This window comes from Epinephelus moara, chromosome 18, assembly GCF_006386435.1.
Source record: "Epinephelus moara isolate mb chromosome 18, YSFRI_EMoa_1.0, whole genome shotgun sequence".
NCBI lineage: Eukaryota > Metazoa > Chordata > Actinopteri > Perciformes > Serranidae > Epinephelus > Epinephelus moara.
This window is the reverse complement of record NC_065523.1, coordinates 31,833,923-31,855,221: the sequence shown is the minus strand read 5'-3', so window position 1 is coordinate 31,855,221 and position 21,299 is coordinate 31,833,923. Positions and strand designations below refer to the sequence as shown.

The window sequence follows — 21,299 nt, the reverse complement described above, 5'->3', positions numbered from 1 at the left end:
GAGTCTGTGCTGCTGCAGAGGACTAAGCTTATATGGGGTGCCCACTATACCAGGTGAGCTAGAGGTCAACCCAATGAATCCCGTTATCATTAATGCAACATTTCATTCAGACAGACCTCATCAGTCATTAATTACTTTCCCCTTCAGTCGCAGAACCAGTCTGGCATCACAGTTTCTTTTCCAACCTATTAACAAAAATATTTACTCTATATTTATTTCATATGTAACACCTACTGAAATAAGGCATTTGACTACTTTTAATATTTGGAAATCACTTAGTGTTTTTTTACATCTTATATCTTATTCTGCTGAAAGATTATAGGCTATCGTTTACATTTCACTCCGGTGAATATGACTTTAAGCTGTTCCATAAAGGGAACATCTCTATTGTACTCTGCTTCTTTTTGATGCTAACTTATTATATTACTTTGTGTTTTTATTCTGTTTGCTTTTTGTACGGCTCTTTGTTTTTGCACAGTTTACGTACTTATGTACTTATGTGTATATATATATATATATATATATATATATATATATTGCTTTGTACTTCATTTTTTTCTGCTGATTTCTACTTCTGTCTGCACTATCCATTTGTTGCTGTAATGTTGCAAATTTCCTTGTTGTGGGTCCAATAAAGGATTATCTTATCTTATCTTATCTTAATGTAAGTGTATGTTTCCCATGCCAATTACCTCTTTTAGACCCCGCTGTACTGACAGGCAGTGTGATTACGCAACAGGATGTTCAACGCACCACAATTTAAGTAAATAAAAGTTTTGTTGGGGCTGAACACACAGACAGACACAGAAAATTAATTATAATTTTTGTCAAATGGCCACAACACTGGGTACACCAGTAACAAGTTGCTTTAAGGTGACTTATTTCACAGCAGACATTCTGACTCATCAAAGCAGGAAAAACACATTTGAAACCCACAACTTAAACAATGAAACCTCCCAGCAATTACTGCACTGCAGCAAATCATAATGTTATTCGTCATGCCTGTGTGTGACAGGTCAACATGTCTGCTGTTTAATATTTGTGGTCATCACAAACTGGCAAGGGTGTGAAGCATTATGACTGGTGTAGATACTTTTGCCAACTAATATTTTGCTTGTGTTATGCAACAACAGCACAACACATTTTTGTTTTTAGCTCCTGATAACTAAAAGAAGTAAAAGTCAGCTGAATGGCCAAAGTAAGAAAGTAAGTATAAAAAAGCCAAAAGTTTTTAATGTCCGAGGGCTATAACTGAGACAACTGCGATATCACAGCCGCGCAGTAAAGTTGGCAGACTTCAATAATACCATCTAAAGGTTACAGCTGCTGCCCTCCCTGCCTGTCTCCCACATGTCTTTTATTACAGTGTGAGGGCGTGGAGTGTTTAAGTCGAAGTTCAGATCTATTTTCGGTGTTAAAAAAAGCAGCAACACCACAATTACATGCAGGTCTAAAATATATATGTTGTATCTGGAAGGCAAGCAACAAAGTGTTCCTTTGCTTCTAAAAAAGTGGACATATGTTCCTGCCGTATTTTCACACGACAGCCGGAGTATGGCGGAGGATTTTATCTACTTGATCTCAAACCCTCTCTCCTACATAATCCTCCAGCTACCTTTAACATGTGTCATATCTTGAGACCCAACTGACCTCACGACAGTGTCTGGGTGAAACGTCTGCTCTCATTTCTACTGAACTCATAACGTCAACTCCTTATTGGTTATTACTGCCGGTGTGGCTATTTCTGTAACCCAGACACAGAAAGTGAAACCAAGGTCCAGTTCATTCATGTAGGCTGTAGGTGAATTAGACAGAATTAGAAACGCTAGTTACTGACGCAAGTGGCAAACAGGAAGAAAAGACAAAGACATTTTCTAAACTACAGATTTCCTTTATATGACCTCATTCCTTAGAAACAAATGCAGAGTCCAGCTATATGAAAGAGACAATGCAAGGAACATTTGAGGAAAATACAACCCTGATTCTATAAAAAGTTGGGATGCTGTGTAAATAATAACAGAATGCAATGATTTGCAAACCTTTTTTCACCTTTCTCCAATCAAATACAGTACAAAGACAACATATTTAATGTTCAAACTGCTGAACTTTATTGTTTTTGTTTTTACAAATCAACGCTCATTCTGAATTTAATGCCTGCAACACGTTCCAAAAAAGTTGGGACAGGGGCCACGAAAGACTGGGGAAGATGAGGGATGCTCAAAAAAACTCCAGTGTGGAACATTTAACAGGTCAACAGATAAAAGTATCATGACTGGGTTTGAAAAAGACATTTGTGAAAGGCTGAAAACAAACATGACTGTATAAAGAATATTACTACATGGGTTCGGGAGCACTTCAGAAAACCACTGTCGTTGAACACAGTTCATCGCTGACACTACAAATGCAAGTTAAGACTCCACCATGCAAAGTGAAAGCCATATTTCAACAACATCCAGAAACAGCGCCGACTTCTCTGAACCCGAGCTCATCTGAGATGGACTGACACAAAGTGGAAAAGTGCGCTGTGGTGTGATGAGTCCATCATGGACGTTGTGTTCTCCAGGCTAAAGAGGAAAAGGACCATCCACACTGTTACCAGCTCAGAGTTCAAAGCCAGCATCTGTGATGGTATGGAGGTGTGTTAGTGCCCATGGCATCATGGGTAACCATGAATGCTGAAAGGTACATACAGGTTCTGGAGCAACATATGCTGCCATCCAGACGACGTCTTTTACAGGGACGTCCCTGCTTATTTAAGCAAGACAATGCCAAGACACACTCTACACGTGTTACAACAGTGTGGCTTCGAAGTTTAAGAGTGCAGGTACTGGACTGGTCGACCTGCAGTCCAGACCTGTCTCCCATTGTAAATGCGTGGTGCATTATGAGGCACAAAATATGGCAATGGAGACCCCAGACTGTTGAGCAAGGATGGGGAATAATTTTAATTTCAAAACTTCAACAATTAATGTCCTCAGTTTCCAAACACTTACTGAGTATTGTTAAAAGCAACCCTGATGTAAGACAGATGTAAACATGTCCCTGTCCCAACTTTTTTGAAACATGTTGCAGGCATTAAATTCAGAATAAGTTTTTTGGAACTGGGAACAATTTCCATAAACAAAACCATGGGGGAAAAATGCTTTCCTATTAACAAAGAGGACCATTCCTCATCAATAAGGAGAATCAGCAAGATCAGCCAAGATCAACAAACACAGCCACTGACTGGAAGAAGAAACTGAGTAACGCAGCTGATAAATACAGAGGACAGCTCAATGGGGTGGTCCAGCCTCCACGTCCAAATTACTCTGCATTCGTATCTCTTCCTCTCCCCAACTCATTTTCCCAGACCTTAATAAGCAGTCTCACACTGCTCTGAACATGCCTTTGTATTTCAGACTGCAAGTTGGCAGAGTCACATGATCCGGTTTGGGTTGTTAGGGTATGATGAAGCACATTTAAGTGGAAGCGGGTGGCTGCAATGACGGAGATGTTTGTGGCTGTTTGTTTGGAGGGGAAGCTGCAGCACGAAGAGAACTGAACTGAAAACTGAAATAGGACTAAATCTGCAAATGTAGCTCAAATAAGCTTAAAAAAAACTGCTTGAAGATGAAAGAGAGGCCAGAGAAGCTCAGCATCGGATTTCAAACTACTCTCCTAAATATGGCTTATAATTACCCCTAATCTGGACCAGGGCATGGCGACTCTGGATCCTGTCATTGAGGTTTCTTGTTATATCTCAGCCTGAAATTACTCCCAACGTAAAACTACAGTGGATCCTCCCACAGTGTGTTCTGTAGCATAATGTCTTTTTCCTTCAGTCTCAAGTTGATGCACTGATAAATATTAATGTTTGTGTTGCACTAAATGTTTACAGAGGCTGTTATCTCAAAACCACAGTAATTTCTTAAGTGGATATGCGGCCATGTCACGGCCATCTTCTTCCATTTGTATGAATACAATACGTTTCTCCCTCTTCTTCTCAAACTGTCCAAATCCCTCACAAACTCCAAAGTAGTTTGGTTTTTACAAACAAGCACAGAAAGTACAGCAGGTCTTCCTTCCCTGAAGGGTTGGTAATGTGAGTCAATTAGCCATCATGTGGCAGGCAGAGTGGAAAAGGGTGTGTGCAGAGAGGAGGAGAAGGAAAACGCTATGTTAAAGCCACATAATGAAAGCCAGCAGACAGAAGAAGTGTCTCCCATTGTTTTCACTCCTACTTTTTTAACATCCTGCAACATGTTGCTGCAGATAAACATTAAGAGTCCATTTAATTAATGTATATAAAGACGGGGTTATTGGCCCAAAACTGGGCCACTGGGGCGTAAACATGCTCCATAAACATGCTGTGATCGCTTTGATTTCTCTCTGTGAAATGCACTTCCCTTGTCAGAAGCAAAGAGCTGCACACAACCAGAAGATATTTGGGGTAAGGGGGGCATAGCTGCAACCACACAGCAACTACAGAGATACTATTTTGAACAATACAGATGTTTTGTGCTGCTTTTTTAATTAACTGTGCATCTTATTTTTAAATGTGACACCACCAAAAGAGGCTGATAGCACCCAGTTGACAAACACAGACCCTCTTGACATGTTTGAGGTATTTTCTAATAAGCTCTATACATAGCTGGGTGTCAGCTAAGCTCCTGTTGCCTGCCATACCAGTCTGAGGAATGTGGCAGCAACTGGACAAGCAGAGGATAAACTGGGACATTGTACAGCCTGACAATATAAGAGACACTCTGTGCCACCAGCTTACTTACATACAAGCTGAATTTTAAAAACATGTCAGACAAAATAAGCTTTGTATCCATGCTGTGTGTGTGAGTACACAGTGAACTCACTATTGTAAGTGCATGTTAATATTTGGGTTCAGTTTACGAGAGAAAGTGGAGCACCAAAGTAGAACAAGCAGCATAAAAACACGTCTAAAATACTGAAACAATTTCAAGAAGTATTCACAGGACAATTAGCGCCAAAACAAAACAAGCTAACCTTGTTTACAGAGGTAAGTAAGCTAACGTCCAAGTCGCTGAGTGGCAGCTATCCCAGGACAAAATCAAGTGAAGCGTGCCCGTGCTGGACTTTAAATAATTACCATATTTCGGTTTCTCCTCCAGCTCCATGATCACGGAGAGTTTCTTCTGGGTCAAAGGTGCTTAAAGGCGACGGCTAACTACAGCATATTCCCAGCTTTGACACAGGTTACCGTGTGGCGCTTCACTCAGTTTGAACACTTGAGAAGAAATCCGCTCCAAAATCTTGACCGTCCTGCTAACGTTTAAAGGGAGATTCCTTAAGGAGAGTGCTAGCCAATGAGAACGCGGGATGGCGTGATTGACAATATGCTGAGCCAATCACTGAAGGCGAAGGCTGGATTTGTGCTCCTGGACTGGATTCATTTATAGTACCGTTACTGATAGAGACATAACGGTCCAATGAGCTGCTATAACTGTCTGATAAACCGCCACACTGCACCAAAATACAATTAATCTTAATATTTCATAAAATATAACGAGGTCTGGATCACGTGTGTTTGTCCATCATTACTCATTCACAGCAAAAAGGTGTCCTCATCAGCCAGGAGTGCAGCAGATCAATTGCATATGTTTTTATTGGCCTGGTGAAATCCAAGACAACATTAATTATAAAAGCAATCTATTCATCCATAATTCAGCTTAACATAGCCTGGTATGACTCTGCACTCGGTGAGTCACGACAGCTGCTAGGCGGCTGCAGAGGTGGAGGATCCAAATTTCTCAAGAAAATGAGTAATAAGAATAATTCCTGCATAATAATCCACAAAAACTCCTTCACAGGTAAAAACCACGTGTTAAAGATTTAACAGTACTGAGTAATATCATTCAATATGCAGAATGGCCCCTTTTAGAGGTTTATATATTAATGTAGGCCTAGTTCATGGACTGTGCTGTATTATGGTAGCATTACAGGGGCAATCCTCCAATATAATAACAATGATAATTTTATCTACACGACCTTTTAAAACAGGGTCTCCAAAATGCCTCGACAGACAACACAAAAGCAGGATACTCCAAAGGCCACATAACAACAGAAATAGTAACGCCACACAAAAACAAGAAAAAATAATGACAAATAAATACAAATGAAAAGTCACGACAGCTGCTAGACGGCTGCAGAGGTAAGTAATGATAAGAATCACCGCATAATAATGTACAAATACTCCATCACAGGTAAAAACCATGTGTTTAAAATTTAATAATACTGACTAATATCATTCAATATGCAGAATGGCCCCTTTTAGAGGTTTAATGTAGGCGTAGTTCATGGACTGTGCTGTATTATAGTAGCATTGTAACCATAATTACTGCACACATTATATTTTTGGGTTATTTTTATTACTTAAGTTACTGTGTTTCCTTGGTTATGGGCTAATCGATTCCTACCTGCCCTTGTTTTGTGGGGACAGGTATGGGTGAGACGCAAGAGAGAGTTAGTGTTTCGTGCTTAACAGTGAAGAGAAGCTGCTCTTCCCCCCTAGGATGGGATGTGTCATGCTGTGTTGGTAAAAATTAAAAGAAGAAGAGGAAACAAATGTTGTAGCCCGCTTATTACCCACAACCCGGAAGAGGTGGGTAACACCAACAATCAAGAAAAGAGGGTAACAGCATTCATTCATTCATTTATTCATTCATTTTTCATAATCGCTCATCCTGTTGGGGGTCACGGGGGGGCTGGAGCCTATCCCAGCTGACATTGGGTGAGAGGCAGGGTACACCCTGGACAGGTCACCAGACTATCACAGGGCTGACACATAGAGACAGACAACCATTCACACTCACATTCACACCTACGGACAATTTAGAGTCACCAATTAACCTGCATGTCTTTGGACTGTGGGAGGAAGCTGGAGTACCTGGAGGAAACCCACACTGACACACGGAGAACATGCAAGCTCCGCAAATGGGTTCGAACCCTCCTGCTGTGAGGCATGTAAGGGGCAAGTATAATAATAATAACTATAATAACTTTATTTATAGCACCCTTCAAAACAGGATTTCCAAAATGCCTTGAGACAACACAAAAGCAGGATACTCTGAAGGCCACATAACAACAGACATAGCAAGGCCAAATGAAAACAAGAAAAAAATAATGATTAAAAAAAATAATAAAAAGAGTAAAACCAATAGACCTAAATGTTCATTCAGACTCGTGAAATCAGTTGAGGAAGACCTTTATTTTCAGTGATGCTGAGCATGAACAAAGACATTAAAAACAATCACTAAGCAAACAAAGAAGCATCATGCACACCAAGGAAAACCGCCTCACAGCCAAATGTGGAGAGCCAACCTTTCAGTAAAGGTGTCAGTGATGGGTGCTGTAAATATAGCACATCAGATTCAGTTTCCTCACACACGGTATTGTTAAACCTGTGAAAACAGATGCATGATGTCTTCTGTGGCTCTGGAGGGAGCTTCCCACCGTCTGAAATAACAATAACCCTGATGACTTCATTGGGTTTACAAACTGGTCTTGTGAAGTTTGAAAGACTTGGGCATTTACCAGGCAGTAATGAAAACCCACGGTTGGGTTGCATTATTATAAATGTAGGATCCAGTGTTTTTTAGGCTTTAGACAAATAGTCAAGATATTTCTGCTTTGATTTTTTTTGTTCATTTTAAAATGTTTCTCCCGACTTTACTGAAGCGCTGCCACCAGTGCCCCCTTCATATAAGTGACATGTTGTAGCTGGTACATATGGAGCTAATTTTAACTACTTAACATACCCTACTGTTGGGTAGTGCAATGTATCATGTTGTATGAGATATATATAAAGCCCTTAAAGCTGGGGTAGGCAGTTTCATTTTGGCATTACTGGGCAAAAATCCCATTATAAACCCTGAGTATGTTCCAATTCAAGTGGACCTAGAGAAAATTAGACTTCGGCACCTCAAAGAGATGGCATTCCTTTTGGCTGCTCTACAAATACAGATGCATGTACACATCCCTTACAATCCCCCAGGAAAGACACTCAGCCTTGCAGCAAATTTTTCCCAGTGGCCACTTGTGTTATTGCAGCAAACATTTCCCAATTTTCCCCATAGGCCGCCAGTGTAAAAGACACGTCTGTAAAACTGTTGACAGGACATGTTGAACTGCAAACCAGGTCAATTACGACTCGTTCTATTCTATATTTCCTTAAACTTTCCTGGAGCCGAGACAAGTGATTAAAAAATCCCTGACGCCATCACAATGTAAAGGTTATGAGCTGAGTGTGAACTGATGGGTGGGGACAGCAGGAAATACACTACTGTACAGAAGTAAACCCAGAAGGTAGAACACTTCTTTAGTGTATGCCCCAGGTGAGCAACTCCATTGGAGTGAAAAGGCGCCATCTTGGCATCTGGCATCTAGTTATTGTTAAAATCTATGGTCCCTTCAGATGATGAAAGCCTGACTCAATGGTGGAGAATGCTGCGGAGAAAGTTGCTATTCCAGCATTGACAACAACACCCTACACTGCATACACCCATAAAAGGAGGACGGACTTATCAAAAAAGAGTCGAAAAGAGAGACTGACAATAATTAAGATGTGTCAATAAAAGTGTTTTGGAGTTGGAGGGAAAATGTTGCTAATAGTTTAGCCTTCTGCTAATCATAGCCAAAGGTTCATAGCTATAGCTTCAAGTTCATGTTTATGTAGCTAACGTTAGCTGGAGCCTCGAATACAGTGTGTCCTTCGCCTCACTCCCCACCACTGCAGACCAACTCGATGGGAGGAGAGCAGGCAACACCTCCAGAGATGGACCCTCGGTCAGCAGCTGCAGCAACATGAATCCAGCCAGCACAAACCCCAGCTCCAGGAACTGGATGGCTCTGGCCCGCTTTATTACCCAGCACTGGCAGATTTGTGCTGGATGAATTCTGCTGACAGCTGCTGACCAAAGGTCCGTCACCCAGGCAGTCACAGCCCGTTCTCATTCCCAACTCATCGCTTTGACAGTGATTTTGGTGTCAGACACCATTGCAAAAAGGCACCTTTCAAGGCAGTATGATACACCTCCAGGCAGCGCCAGTTTGTAACGCCACCAGCAGCAGTGTAATAGAAAGAGCTGGAAAGTCCCCATAGGGTGGGTGGCGATTGAGGTGCTCGCAGTTTGCTTCCCACGTGAATGTTGAGCCAAACCATGATGTTTTTTATTCTAAACCTAACAGCATGTTCTTGTTGCACAAGGATATCAACATAAAAATGAAGTGTTCTTCCCACATTGTAAGTGTATTTAAAAAAAAAAAAATGTACACATGAAGAGCAGAAACTGTGCATTTCCTGTAAAAACAGAAGTGTATTTTGAAAATATAACTAAACAATGCATGTAATGAGCGTGAATTGACACACCATCCCTCACCATCAACAACAGACCCAGGAGGGTACTGAGCATGTCATATTTAGACGTGAAAGTCTACTGACAAAGTGGCGATATCCAGTGATGGGATAAGAGCACGTTGGCAGTCCACAGCGGCGGGGAGTGAGGCGGAGGGACTGTTGGGTGGCTTGCAGCTAATTCTTGAGCAGGACAAGGAAGGGCTGAGTGAGCTGCTACAATTAAATAAGACTAAATAAATCCATGTAAGGGAAACACTGCATGACTCTATGAAGCGTGTGCATATGACTATGGTCGTCTGCTGGGAGGGGCATGAGACAGAGAAAACCCAACTGCCAGCTGGAGGGTGTGTGTGTTTTCTGCTTACCTAAGCTTTCATTGGAACTTGTCATCATATCACTTCCTTATTAAACTTGTCCTATAGTCATTATCTGACTCATTCAATTGATTGGCTAATGCCTTGACTCTTGCATGCAAACACTAAATTTGGGGAATCTGCGCACACTTGGAACATTTCACAACACTCAGATCAATTTAGAAATATAATGACAAAATATTCCACGTTTTCTGTTTCTCGTCATTATTATAATTATTTTTGTGTGTTCATTACAATGGAGGAGGATTAGGGCCATATTAAAGAGATTAAAGCCGTAAATCTATGAGAATAATTCTCAAAATTTCGTTTTTTTTTTCTTAAAAATAAAATGAGGCCATGCCCTTATTGATTTCTTGGTATTTATATAGAGGCTGGATTAATGAGTGAATGAAAATTCAATTTTATCTATAAAAGAAAAGAAAAAACAACTACTGCTTAAAAAAACTGTGGTGGGGTAAAAAATGTTTGTCCAAAATAATAAATACATTTTAAAAAACTGATGATTATTTGATTCAATGCTTCTCCCTTCTGGTTGGGGAAAATGGTTGCATTGAAATTTTTTATTGGCCTGCTGTACTGAAACTTTAAAAATTCTCAGACAACTTTTCCCATGAGCAGCTTTGATGGAGAGAAAAATGTGTAGGTCAAGTCACCCAGCAGAAGGGAATTTCTGTGGAACAGCTGAAGTTCTTATTGTGTCTGCTTGACCAAATGGGAAATTAACAGCCACTGTCATTCTTCCTTAGACCTGGGGTGCTTTCATTTTGGGAACTGAAACATGAATACAGCCATTCCCCCAACACACACGCCTCTGCTCATGAGCCAATCAGAATCATGTGAAGTTGCTGAAGTGTCCTCTGCAGGCTGCCATCTTTAATCATGATGAACAGCTACAAATAATGGTGTCAGATTTTATATAATATATATAAGTGTCTTTACATGGACATAATGGCTAATTTCCCACAAGAAGAGCAGCGCACTGTTTATTCAATAGCACATGGTTCGATTGTGACGACACACTACTCCAGCTCTGCGTGCTTTGCGTGATGACGTCAGGCTGTGTTTTGACGTCGCTCCGTGTCACTGCGCCATCAACCGGAGAGACAGAAGAGGGAAGACAGAATAAGGGTTGTTGTCACATTTAACACAGGTAAACGCTCCTAAAACAGCTGCCGACATTGTTTTTACTGCTATTCTCGACACACAACGCTCATACGGCGCATTGTTACCGTGGTCATTCAGATATTATAGCGTTAGCACCAAAGTTAGCAGCTAGATATCTAAGCTAGCCCTGTTAGCTTGTAGCATCAGTGTCACTTGAGGCCACACAGGTTAGCTGAGCTAGGTTAGCTTGGCTCTGTGACAGGTTGCTTCATGAGATATGACAGTGGACAGGTTGACGAATTAAACCTTTATTACATATTAATTACTGACAGTTAGCTGCAGCAGCTAATATGTGTCATCCACAACTCATTTGTATCAGTAAACAAAACTGATATTGTGTAATGTTACTTACAAAACTACCTAAAATAAGCAGGAAATGTCAAAGTCTTCACAATGTGGTCAAAGTAACAAACATGAGGTGAGACTGAGACTGGGATGTCTACATGACTGAGGGTCAGCTGCCTTTACAAAGCGTGTGCTATACCTAACGTTATTCTGGACTCTTAAATGTTCCCCTGACAAATACCCCCAAAATTATGATTTGGAAAAATGAAAACAAATATTGCAACTATTCAACTAAACTATAACGTTTTAAATATTTAGCCTGCGTTTTTCTTTTTCTATGTCCTAATTGTGTGGTTGTTTTATAAGCCATTACAAGTTTCTACCACCCCCCACATCCTGGACTTTATATTCATTTGATAAGATCTGTTAATGTGTGTGAGGAAACTCTGGACATAGTTAATATGACCGAGGAAGGAGAAGCATTCACCAGGTTCCATTTGTGCAGTGCAGTTTTATTTGCACAGGCAGATTTCTTATTCTTTGGTTACCTCTGTGTGTGTGTGTGTGTGTGTGTGTGTGTGGCTTTAACTCTGGGAAGAGAGACACTCATTAATAAACTAAAACCTTAGAGGTGTTCTGACACCATTTTTTCCTTCCCAATACCTGTACCTGAACTCCCGCATCAGTTGATAATGAGCACAGATCCAATTAAGATTGCAGCAATATACCAGTTTTAAGGGATACCATGAAATAAAAAGCTGGCAGTTATCATACCTTGTACATTTGCTATCTATGATATAGGGGGAAAAAAATACACAACTGGATGAAGAATCTTCCCTTAAGTCATTTTCAAAGACTTTTAAACATACTTCATCAACAAAATGGTTTTAAGTTTCCATTATAGTGATAAAAAGTTGTTCAACCAAAAATAACCCTTCCATTTTCATTCCTTTAGGGGCATTCTGGCTGATGATATAATTTCTGTAATACCGTAATACAGTAAAACTGACATTTTCTGAGGCCGTTATCTTACCATGAAAATCTCATACCGTTGCAACCCTAGATCCAATACCATTGCGTTAAATAAAAACAGCTCACAGAGATGGCAGTGGATCCTTCCTTTATCTCCTGGATCACAGATTACCTGATAGGAAGGCCACAGTATGTCAGGTTGGGGAACTGTGTTTCTGCGACATTAATGAGCAGCACGGGGGCTCCACAAGGGACTGTCCTGGCTCCATTCCTGTTCACACTGTACACGGCGGACTTCAAATACAACTCTGAGTCCTGCCACATCCAGAAATACTCGGACAACACTGCTATTGTGGCGTGTACCAGGAATGGGCAGGAGTCTGAATATAGGGACCTGATAAAAGCCTTCAGTGACTGGAGTCACATGAACTGTCTCCTGAACACCTCAAAGACCCAAGGAAATGATCATAGATTTCCGCAGGTCCAAGCCCCCTCTTCAGCCAGTGAATACCTGTGGGGTGGACATTGAGGTGGTGCCAAGCTATAAGTATCTAGGTGTACACCTGGATAATAAGTTGGACTGGTCCCTAAACACAGACGCTCTCTACAAAAAGGGGCAGAGCCGCCTCTTTTTCTTGAGGAAGCTCAGATCTCTCAACATCTGTAGTAAGATGCTGCAGATGTTTTATCAGTCTGTGGTGGCCGATGCTGATTTTGGAACAACTCTACAAGCCAGCTCAACAAACAGTGTGACAATAAAGTAAAATCAAAGTATCAAAGGAGGACATTGACTCACAGACATCATAGCTCTGAACCAAAAGAGAGGCCAAAGGGAGAAAGATGACCTATATAACCCCTCATTAAGTGGAAGTGATTTTGTTTGTTGTATTCTCCCTGCCTCAGGAGAAGTCATGTGACGTCTACTTCCAACAGTGTGACAAAAAGAAGTTAGTTAGTTTAAGCTGTCAGATTAATGCATGTGAATTAAATGTATAAATGTTTACATCACAGGCTGATCTTCATCATGGCATTGAGAAGCGCCTTGTGCCGTCTCTTAGTCAACCCTTACAGATGTGCCATCATCTCAGCTTCCAGAGCACAAGGAACTGCAGCAGCTGCCAGATTGGGTTAGTACTGTATGACATGTCAGCCACAGAGATAACATTGTTTTAAAGAGATGGTCACCACCCACAGCTGCGTCTTTCCAACAAGATTGTTTCAGTGTCACCTGCAGAGGGTCAGAGCGTTTAGCTGCAACACACAACATTACAGTAGAGTCAGCAGCGTCTCTGTGTGGTGTTCACAACATACTGTAAACGTGAATGATGATGGTGAAATTAACCTGGTAGATTACAATTTTTGTTTCTTTGTTTCCGACTTGAGAAATCATTTGACACTCACAGGGAGACCCATGGTAACAATGATTTATTTGACCCAGTACAGTCTGTAATTTAAAAAAGAGTTTAAACATTGTGCATCATTATTTAATACAGATTAAGGAAGTGTAACTAAATGGACCCTAGACAGTATTAAATGTGCTCTAATTATACAAAATGACACTTTTATTTTCCTCGACTATTTTAGATTTTCTGGGAATTGAGTGTTTTATCATTTCTTGCCTAATAATAATGATTTTTCTGGTTTGAATTTTCCACAGATGCAGAGAAGAGTGAGCAGAAATCTAAAGCACGTAGGTGTTAATCGCTCCTTGTTTCTTAAATCTGTGTATGAGATGATGTCTTGAATTTGATGCTCTCATTAGTGCATGTTCATCTACAAAATGTCTCACAGCTAAAGTCCAGTTCAACTGGCGTGATGCCCTAGACCTGGAGGGCCAGCTGACGGAGGAGGAGATCATGATCAGAGACTCCTTCCGGACCTACTGCCAAGAGAAACTTATGCCTCGCATCCTTATGGCGAACAGACATGAAGGTGAGAGACACAAAACAGCAACACGTCACTAGATCAGTTTCGACAAAAACAATTATGGTCAGAGATCATTTTGTCACACACTAAGATCTGGAACGAGATCCCACACAACTTCAGAGCAATAACCTCAATTACACACTTAAAACACACATTATCTGATGGATGGACAGACCTGCAGCTACTGATTCAAATCCTATATCCCGTTTCACTCCACTTCAGTCTGCTACTCTGCATTGTCTCTGTAGCTGCCTGCGTTTTGTTGTTTTGCTGTTTTTAACTGACTCAGGCCACTTTTAACTGTAACACACAATGTTACTTTTAATTCCTTTTCCTCACCTTACAGTTGGTTGTGTCATTTTTTTTTCAGTGTTCCACAGAGAGATTGTGTCAGAGATGGGGGAGATGGGAGTCCTGGGCCCGACCATTAAAGGTGAGTCTCACAGGAACGCTTTTCATTACTCACTGCATGTGATAGAGGCAATCTCACATAAAGTATATACCCTTAATCTTTTTAATGAGTTAAACTGAATGTTTATTGTAGCATCTAAGTTTCACCACACTTCTATTGTTAAACAGCCACATTTCTGTCACATAATTGACTCTCATTCCTGTGTTTGATATATCTTTGTAAAGCACTTTGTTGTTTTCAGACGTGCTCTATAAATAAACCTGACGTGACTGTCTGACTGTCTGAAATAGACCATGAGCACACTGCACCTGTGTGTGTTGTTTATTTTTGAGAAATCTAAGTGTGTCTATGAAACGGTTTTAGCTCATTAAATCTCACTTTATTCCCTAACTTTAGTTTGTTTGATGCTTTATGTTGTATTTTTAATAGCACTGACAGTAACCCCTCCTCCTGTGTTTGCTATACAGGTTATGGCTGTGCTGGGACGAGCTATGTGGCCTACGGTTTGATCGCCAGAGAGGTGGAGAAAGTGGACAGCGGCTATCGCTCAGTCATGAGTGTGCAGTCGTCACTGGTCATGCACCCCATTAATGCCTACGGTACAGAAGAGCAGAAAGAGAAGTACCTCCCCAAGCTGGGTAAGAGGAGAAAACACCACCAACAGTCAGTTCATCAATCAGCAGTAGATGGGTGAAAATTAAGTCATTCACAGCGATGATTATGAGATATCAATGCATTAAAGCTCAGTGATGAGTGACTGAGCTCTGGGTTTATTCCCCTTGCAGCTAGTGGAAAGATTCTGGGCTGCTTTGGCTTGACGGAGCCGAACCACGGCAGTGACCCAGGCGGCATGGAAACCAGAGCCAAGTACAATCAATCCAGTCGCACCTACACTCTCACCGGCTCAAAGACCTGGTGAGTAGTGATTTCTACATATATAAAATAATAAGAGATGTTCACTGATCTGTACCTCCAGAAACTGCATCTCACTGGAAGATAAAAAAACGATCATACAGCTGCATAAAGTATGTGATGTCACTGTCAGGTACATTTAAACCAGTCATTCTGAATTAACTCTCTGTATGCTGCATGGCAAACAACAACCACTGACACATGTTTTATTTTCATGACCTTATTTTTTGTTTTTTTTCCCCCTTCATCTAATGTTTTAAATTTTTGAGTATTTCTACTTTCAAGATAAAGGCTTTTGTTGTTTGCACAAGGCTCTGTGTTTCATAAGTTGTCCACATGGTGGAGCTCTTCACAGTTACAATACTGTATGAAACTCAGTGACTTTGCCTTTTTCTCCGGTTTACTGGGGTCACATGTAATGAATCGATGCAGGTCCAAGACAAAAGTAATATTAGAAGAAATATAAAAGAAATGTTCAGAGTACTTTGGACAGATTACAGTAAAGTGCCCATCATCATACTGCATCATACTGCAAAGTTACAGATTATACTACAGATAATTAAATATTAGGCGTACCATTGCATCAATTTAACGTCTCTCTTTTTTTAACTTTATTGCCATTGCCAGCAATGAACAGAGAATTAACATTGCAGAACCAAAATGGCTCGAGAGTTGGTTTTACCTGACATAAATGCACATGTGGATGAAGATTGATCATACAGCATTAGAAGACACACAGCTACCCATGTGTGCAGCCTCCAGGGACATAATTATACACATCCATCCGTACATGTACCTATGCATTCATACATATGCAGAAACATTACTCACATGAATACTAACATACACATTACACATACGCATCCATACGTGCACATGCACATATATACGCATGAATCCACAAAGAATAAAACCTCAAAGTAATGAAATAAGTAAATAAAATAGAATAAAATAAAGTAAAACAAAACAAAATAAAATTAAAAACATAAAGTAAAATAATATAATATAAAAAAGATAAAATAAAAACAAAATGAAATGAAATAAAATCAAATATAAAACATAAAAAATAAAAATAACAAAATATAATAAAAAACAATAAAACAAAATAAAAAATTAAATGATGTAAGGTAAAATAAAATAAAATATAAAACAAAAGAAAACAAAACTTAAATAAATTAAATTAAAAATACAGAAATAAAATTGATTAATTTAAAAAAAGTTGTGCCTATCTCCCTTTGAAAATGTGGAGTTTTAGTTGTAGCTGAGCTGTCATGCGCTCCATCATGTAAACTTGTTTGAACAGTCATGGGAGGGTTGAGCTTCATCCAATTAATAGTGATTGTTTTTCTTGCAGTCATCAGCAAAACATGCCGTACATAACAACCGTTTGTAGCCTAATAACCCTACCGTCATACAACATACAAGTCTGTATGATATTTTTTTACCTTTACTGTATATATTCTGTTATCTATTTTTGCCACTTTATCTGTGTATATTTTATAGGTTACTATTTCTATTTTTTTTTTTACACTATATGATATATCTTTCAACTCTTGTAAGGAACACCTGTACTCCAACAATTTCCCCCCGGGGATCAATAAAGTATCTCTGATTCTGATTGTGGTAAACTGGTGATCAGGCAGTATATCCAATAAAAATAACAACAGGTCCATGGGAATGTCCAACTCCAGGATTCTCTCCGTTTCTCCTTTAACGTTTTTCCATAACATCTGTATTTTTGGGCAGTCCCAAAATACATGAGTATGGTCACACATCCCCTTTCTTCCACCTTCAGGATCACCAACTCTCCAGTGGCAGATATCGCTGTAGTCTGGGCCAAATGTGACGACGGGAAGGTCCGCGGCTTCATCTTGGAGCGTGGCATGAAGGGCTTCTCAACACCTAAGATTGAGGGAAAGTTCTCCCTGAGAGCCTCCGCCACCGGCATGATCATCATGGACGAGGTGGAGGTTCCTGAAGAGAACCTGCTGCCTAAAGTCTCCGGCCTCGGGGTGAGTGTAGTGAAACCACAAACGTTCTAAATGTAGTATGTGTTTGTGGAAGATACTTAAAGTAATTTCCCATCACCCCCCTCTGGCACTTCCAGGGTCCTTTTGGCTGCCTGAACAACGCTCGTTACGGTATCGCATGGGGCGCTCTGGGTGCTGCAGAGTTCTGTTTCCACGCAGCTCGACAGTACACACTCGACAGGTCAGTCATTTACTCTAGTGCTGTACGTGAGAACAACTTTGAGGTCAGCTTATGTTTATGATATATTAATGATAAACATGAGTATAACACAGTGCTGTTGTTTCCCACACCAGAATCCAGTTTGGCGTGCCGCTGGCAAGGAATCAGCTGATGCAGAAGAAAATGGCCGACATGCTGACAGAGATCACCATCGGCCTCCAGTCCTGTCTGCAGCTGGGAAGACTAATCGATGCTAAAAGGTAAAGACGACTTGATCCTCTGAGTGAAGTGTATTAGAAGGGATGGGATGATTTGTTGGCGCTGGTGATTCTTGAGGAGGCCGTCCATCAAACCACACAGTCACTCTGACCTCTGATTGCACATGATGATTAGAGGAGAAATGGCAGAGCATAAAGGTCCAGGTGGAAAAATACAACTCAGTCGTTTAGGATTTCACTAAAAGAAGGAAATCACCTGTTGATTTATATATATAGATCCCAGGGGACATTTTTAGTATTTGGGAGCTGTTTAAATGTGTAATTTGTGGTAGTTACTGCTGTTGTTCACAAACTAAAGAAATGAGAGATCATTTTTGTTTTTACTGAATATTTGAAGGCAAACCGTAAAATTATATCACTTATTTTTTGCAATTCTGTTTTCTTTAATTAATAATAGTATGTTTTTTTTTAAATTTGTCGTATCATGAAGAATATCTTTATTGCAAAAAATACCCTGAAATATCATGATATTATTTTAGTGCCATATCGCCCAACCGTAATATAGGTAACAAAATAAAAGCACAGAGACGCCGTAGTCTGAGCCAGTGTGAACCAAGACAGCAACACACATTATTACCTCCGCCAAGGAGGTTATGTTTTCGCCGGCGTTGGTCTGTTTGTCTGCAAAATAACTCTAAAAGTTCTGAATGGATTTTGATGAAATTTTCAGGAAAGGTTGATAATGGGACAAGGAACAGATGAATTTTCAGGAAAGGTTGATAATGGGACAAGGAACAGATGATTACATTTTGGTGGTGATCGGTTGAAGCGAAGTGGATAAAATAATAAAATGGCGGGAAATCCGAGCTGCTTGGCGGAGGTCTGCGCTCTCCGAGTGCTCTAGTTATTTATATTGTTGATGGAGGTTGTTTGTGCTTTTACCTTTCACAGTAAAAGCCCAACTTTCTTTACTCAAAGCATTTTGCTCAACAAAAGGCAAGTCAACAAAATAGCTCACATTAGCACTAGGTGGCATAAATACTCACCCATTGGTCACTGGTGCTCTCGGCCCTGCTGGTCTTGGTTGTCTTTCCCAGTTTATCTCTGGGATCCAGAAAAAAGTCTCCAGCACATCTCTGCCTGAGTCAGCAGTAAAACTTCCATGTATGGTAACACACACACACACACACACACACACACACACACACACACACACACACACACATGCGCTCTCTTGGGACTGGCGTCAGTGACAGCTTCCAACAAAAAGTGTCCACGCTGACAACCATTGCAGCAGAAAGATTCAGTTTCTGTTGACATCAGAGGGCAGTTTGATCAAAGGCATCACCAGCAGGTGTTCGCTCTCGGCAGCTCAGGTTCTGGAGGGTCCAGCTGGCCATATCCTCTAGCCACAGAGTCAGCTTCTCTCTGCTGCATTTTCTCATCTGCATATTGTGGCTCAAGTACCCTGCCTAAATACTCAAGTCAGCCACTGTTGGAAGTGTAACTAGTTTGCAATACAGAGAGAAGAAGAGGAAGGAAGTTCTGTATTTGAGCTGCATGTAGAGCACGCCCCCTGGCTACCTGGAGGAGAAGCCCAGCCTGTAGTTCTTTCTTGTCTCCTACTACGTCAGTGTCAGGTCAAAATACAGCGCTGTATGCAGGGAGAACAGATTTCACAGCTGCAAACTCAGCTTTCTCGGTCAATATGGCTCACACTGAGGAATTTAATGCGTCAACCGAGTACATTTACTGTCAACACTGCTTGGACAGCCACTAGAAAGATGGCGAACACTCCATGTAAGATATTTCAGTCTGGTCGTTGATGGCATCCCGAAGCCACGGCTAAAACTAAAGCCAAACAAACATGTTTTCCCAACAGAGCGGCCCCAGAGATGATCTCCATGCTGAAGAGGAACAGCTGCGGTAAAGCCCTCGACATCGCCCGGCAGGCCAGAGACATGCTGGGAGGAAACGGCATCGCGGACGAGTACCACATCATCCGCCACGTCATGAACCTGGAGGCTGTCAACACATACGAAGGTCTGTGCTCCATGTTGATAGTGTGTATTTGTCTGTGTCCCACCTTCACAAGCTTCACCTGTTCATGCTGTACGATCTGGGTCGTCTCCTCCTCCAGGTACCCATGACATCCACGCCCTGATCCTGGGCAGAGCCATCACAGGACTGCAGTCCTTCACTGTGGACAAATAGACCCGACAACAGGAACCTGCTGCTCATGAAGTGTCACTCACATGTCAACTCTGCGGCAGCTCTGAGATCATTATGATGAATCCTCATCCGTGTAGTGACGATGTTTGTTGTCACTCAGGCTAATAGAATATATAATTGAGTTCTTTGTTTTCAGAGAAGAAACACATTTTAAGTGTGAATGTGTGATTAGTGTAAGTAATTCAGAAGTCGATTTTTCAACTTAAAAAGGGCTATTTTTCTACTCATCACAACACTACAGCAGAGACGTCTCTCAGCTCCCTGTTTCCCATCTGTATAGACAGAGTGTATAGGCTGATGGACTGTAGTGAAGTATCGACACTTCTAAAGGAGGTCGAGATCCAGATTCGCTGCTGGTTACCAATGTTTGCAATGTCGATACTGTAACTATAAAACAGCAAAGCATTAATGTCCGCCACTTCTTTGGAACTGCATGTGCAGCTTTTTTGTTTATAATTTGATCAAATGACAAACGTTCCCTCTGTATAATTGGTGTAAAATGTAACATCAATGACAACATCAGTTACTGCTGTCTTGCACTTTTCTGGCTCTGTCACTAAGGTGTCATAACGTTGCATGGTTTGCTTGAGGTCAAGGATGTTGATCAGAGCTGTAATGAATAAAGATTATTTAAGTATTTCAAATGTCTGCAGAGGAATGATGTGTAAGTTTAATAAGGTGAGACACAGCACCACAAGCCAAGTGCCATCTAGTGCCATTATGATCAAGAGATGCGATGCGCTATCTCCAACATTTTGCAGCTCACACCAAACTAGACTTTTAAACAGCACTACCGGTAAGAGGAATAATACTTATTTTGATTTTGGGATTCACTGTCCCTTTAAAGGGGTCAATTCTTATTCAAACATGCACTTTGTGTTTTAATGTATTGATACACATAAATGGTAGAGGATAGTGTGGGTTTGGTGTGGACTGTTGCTTTCCAAACACCCAAATGTGGGTGCGTTTTTGCGATCTGTCACTGTGTTTCCACCAGTGATAGTGCCATGAAACAGCAGGTATTTGTAACAGAGACATCGCTGCATTTGCTGCCGGGATAGTGCCATGAAAAGCAGGCGTTAGTGCCACAAAGAATGATCGTTTCTTCCCAAGATTACTCTGCGTTTCCAGGCAGGGTAGTGCCACAAAACGTGGGTGTTTTTACCAAGACGTGCCACCAAATTTTTTGGAGCAAACACTGTCGACAGAAACAGATTTAAACTTACAAAACTTAGCCTGGAGTTGAT

The 21,299-nt window shown here is 40.8% G+C and overlaps 2 protein-coding genes across 2 annotated transcripts in view; one reads left to right on the top strand and one right to left on the bottom strand.

The window, feature by feature from the left end:
* The window catches only part of LOC126404907 (choline transporter-like protein 2), a 34,088-nt gene extending 28,804 nt beyond the window's left edge, over positions 1 to 5,284 (bottom strand). Inside the window, exon 1 of the mRNA XM_050068316.1 lies at positions 5,102 to 5,284. Within this exon, the coding sequence (XP_049924273.1) occupies positions 5,102 to 5,129 (28 nt within the window). The 5' untranslated portion in view covers positions 5,130 to 5,284. The remainder of the gene's footprint in view (positions 1 to 5,101) is intronic.
* A 5,463-nt stretch (positions 5,285 to 10,747) lies between these two features.
* Positions 10,748 to 20,700, top strand: LOC126404913 (glutaryl-CoA dehydrogenase, mitochondrial-like). Its single transcript, XM_050068326.1, has 12 exons — positions 10,748 to 10,891; positions 13,174 to 13,289; positions 13,820 to 13,852; positions 13,954 to 14,094; positions 14,459 to 14,521; positions 14,968 to 15,138; positions 15,286 to 15,415; positions 17,208 to 17,424; positions 17,520 to 17,623; positions 17,737 to 17,862; positions 19,703 to 19,863; positions 19,961 to 20,700. The coding sequence occupies exons 2-12, from the start codon at positions 13,187 to 13,189 to the stop codon at positions 20,032 to 20,034; spliced, it is 1,323 nt and encodes a 440-aa protein (XP_049924283.1). The 5' UTR covers positions 10,748 to 10,891; positions 13,174 to 13,186; the 3' UTR covers positions 20,035 to 20,700.
* Positions 20,701 to 21,299: the final 599 nt, after the last annotated feature.

Bases quoted from the DNA above. Each gene is read 5' to 3' on its own strand.
- LOC126404913 (XM_050068326.1), top strand. From the start codon at position 13,187: ATGGCATTGAGAAGCGCCTTGTGCCGTCTCTTAGTCAACCCTTACAGA. The intron at 14,095-14,458 runs GTGAGAGACACA...TTTTTTTTTCAG, and splicing joins TATGGCGAACAGACATGAAG to TGTTCCACAGAGAGATTGTG. The intron at 17,425-17,519 runs GTGAGTGTAGTG...TGGCACTTCCAG, and splicing joins CTAAAGTCTCCGGCCTCGGG to GGTCCTTTTGGCTGCCTGAA.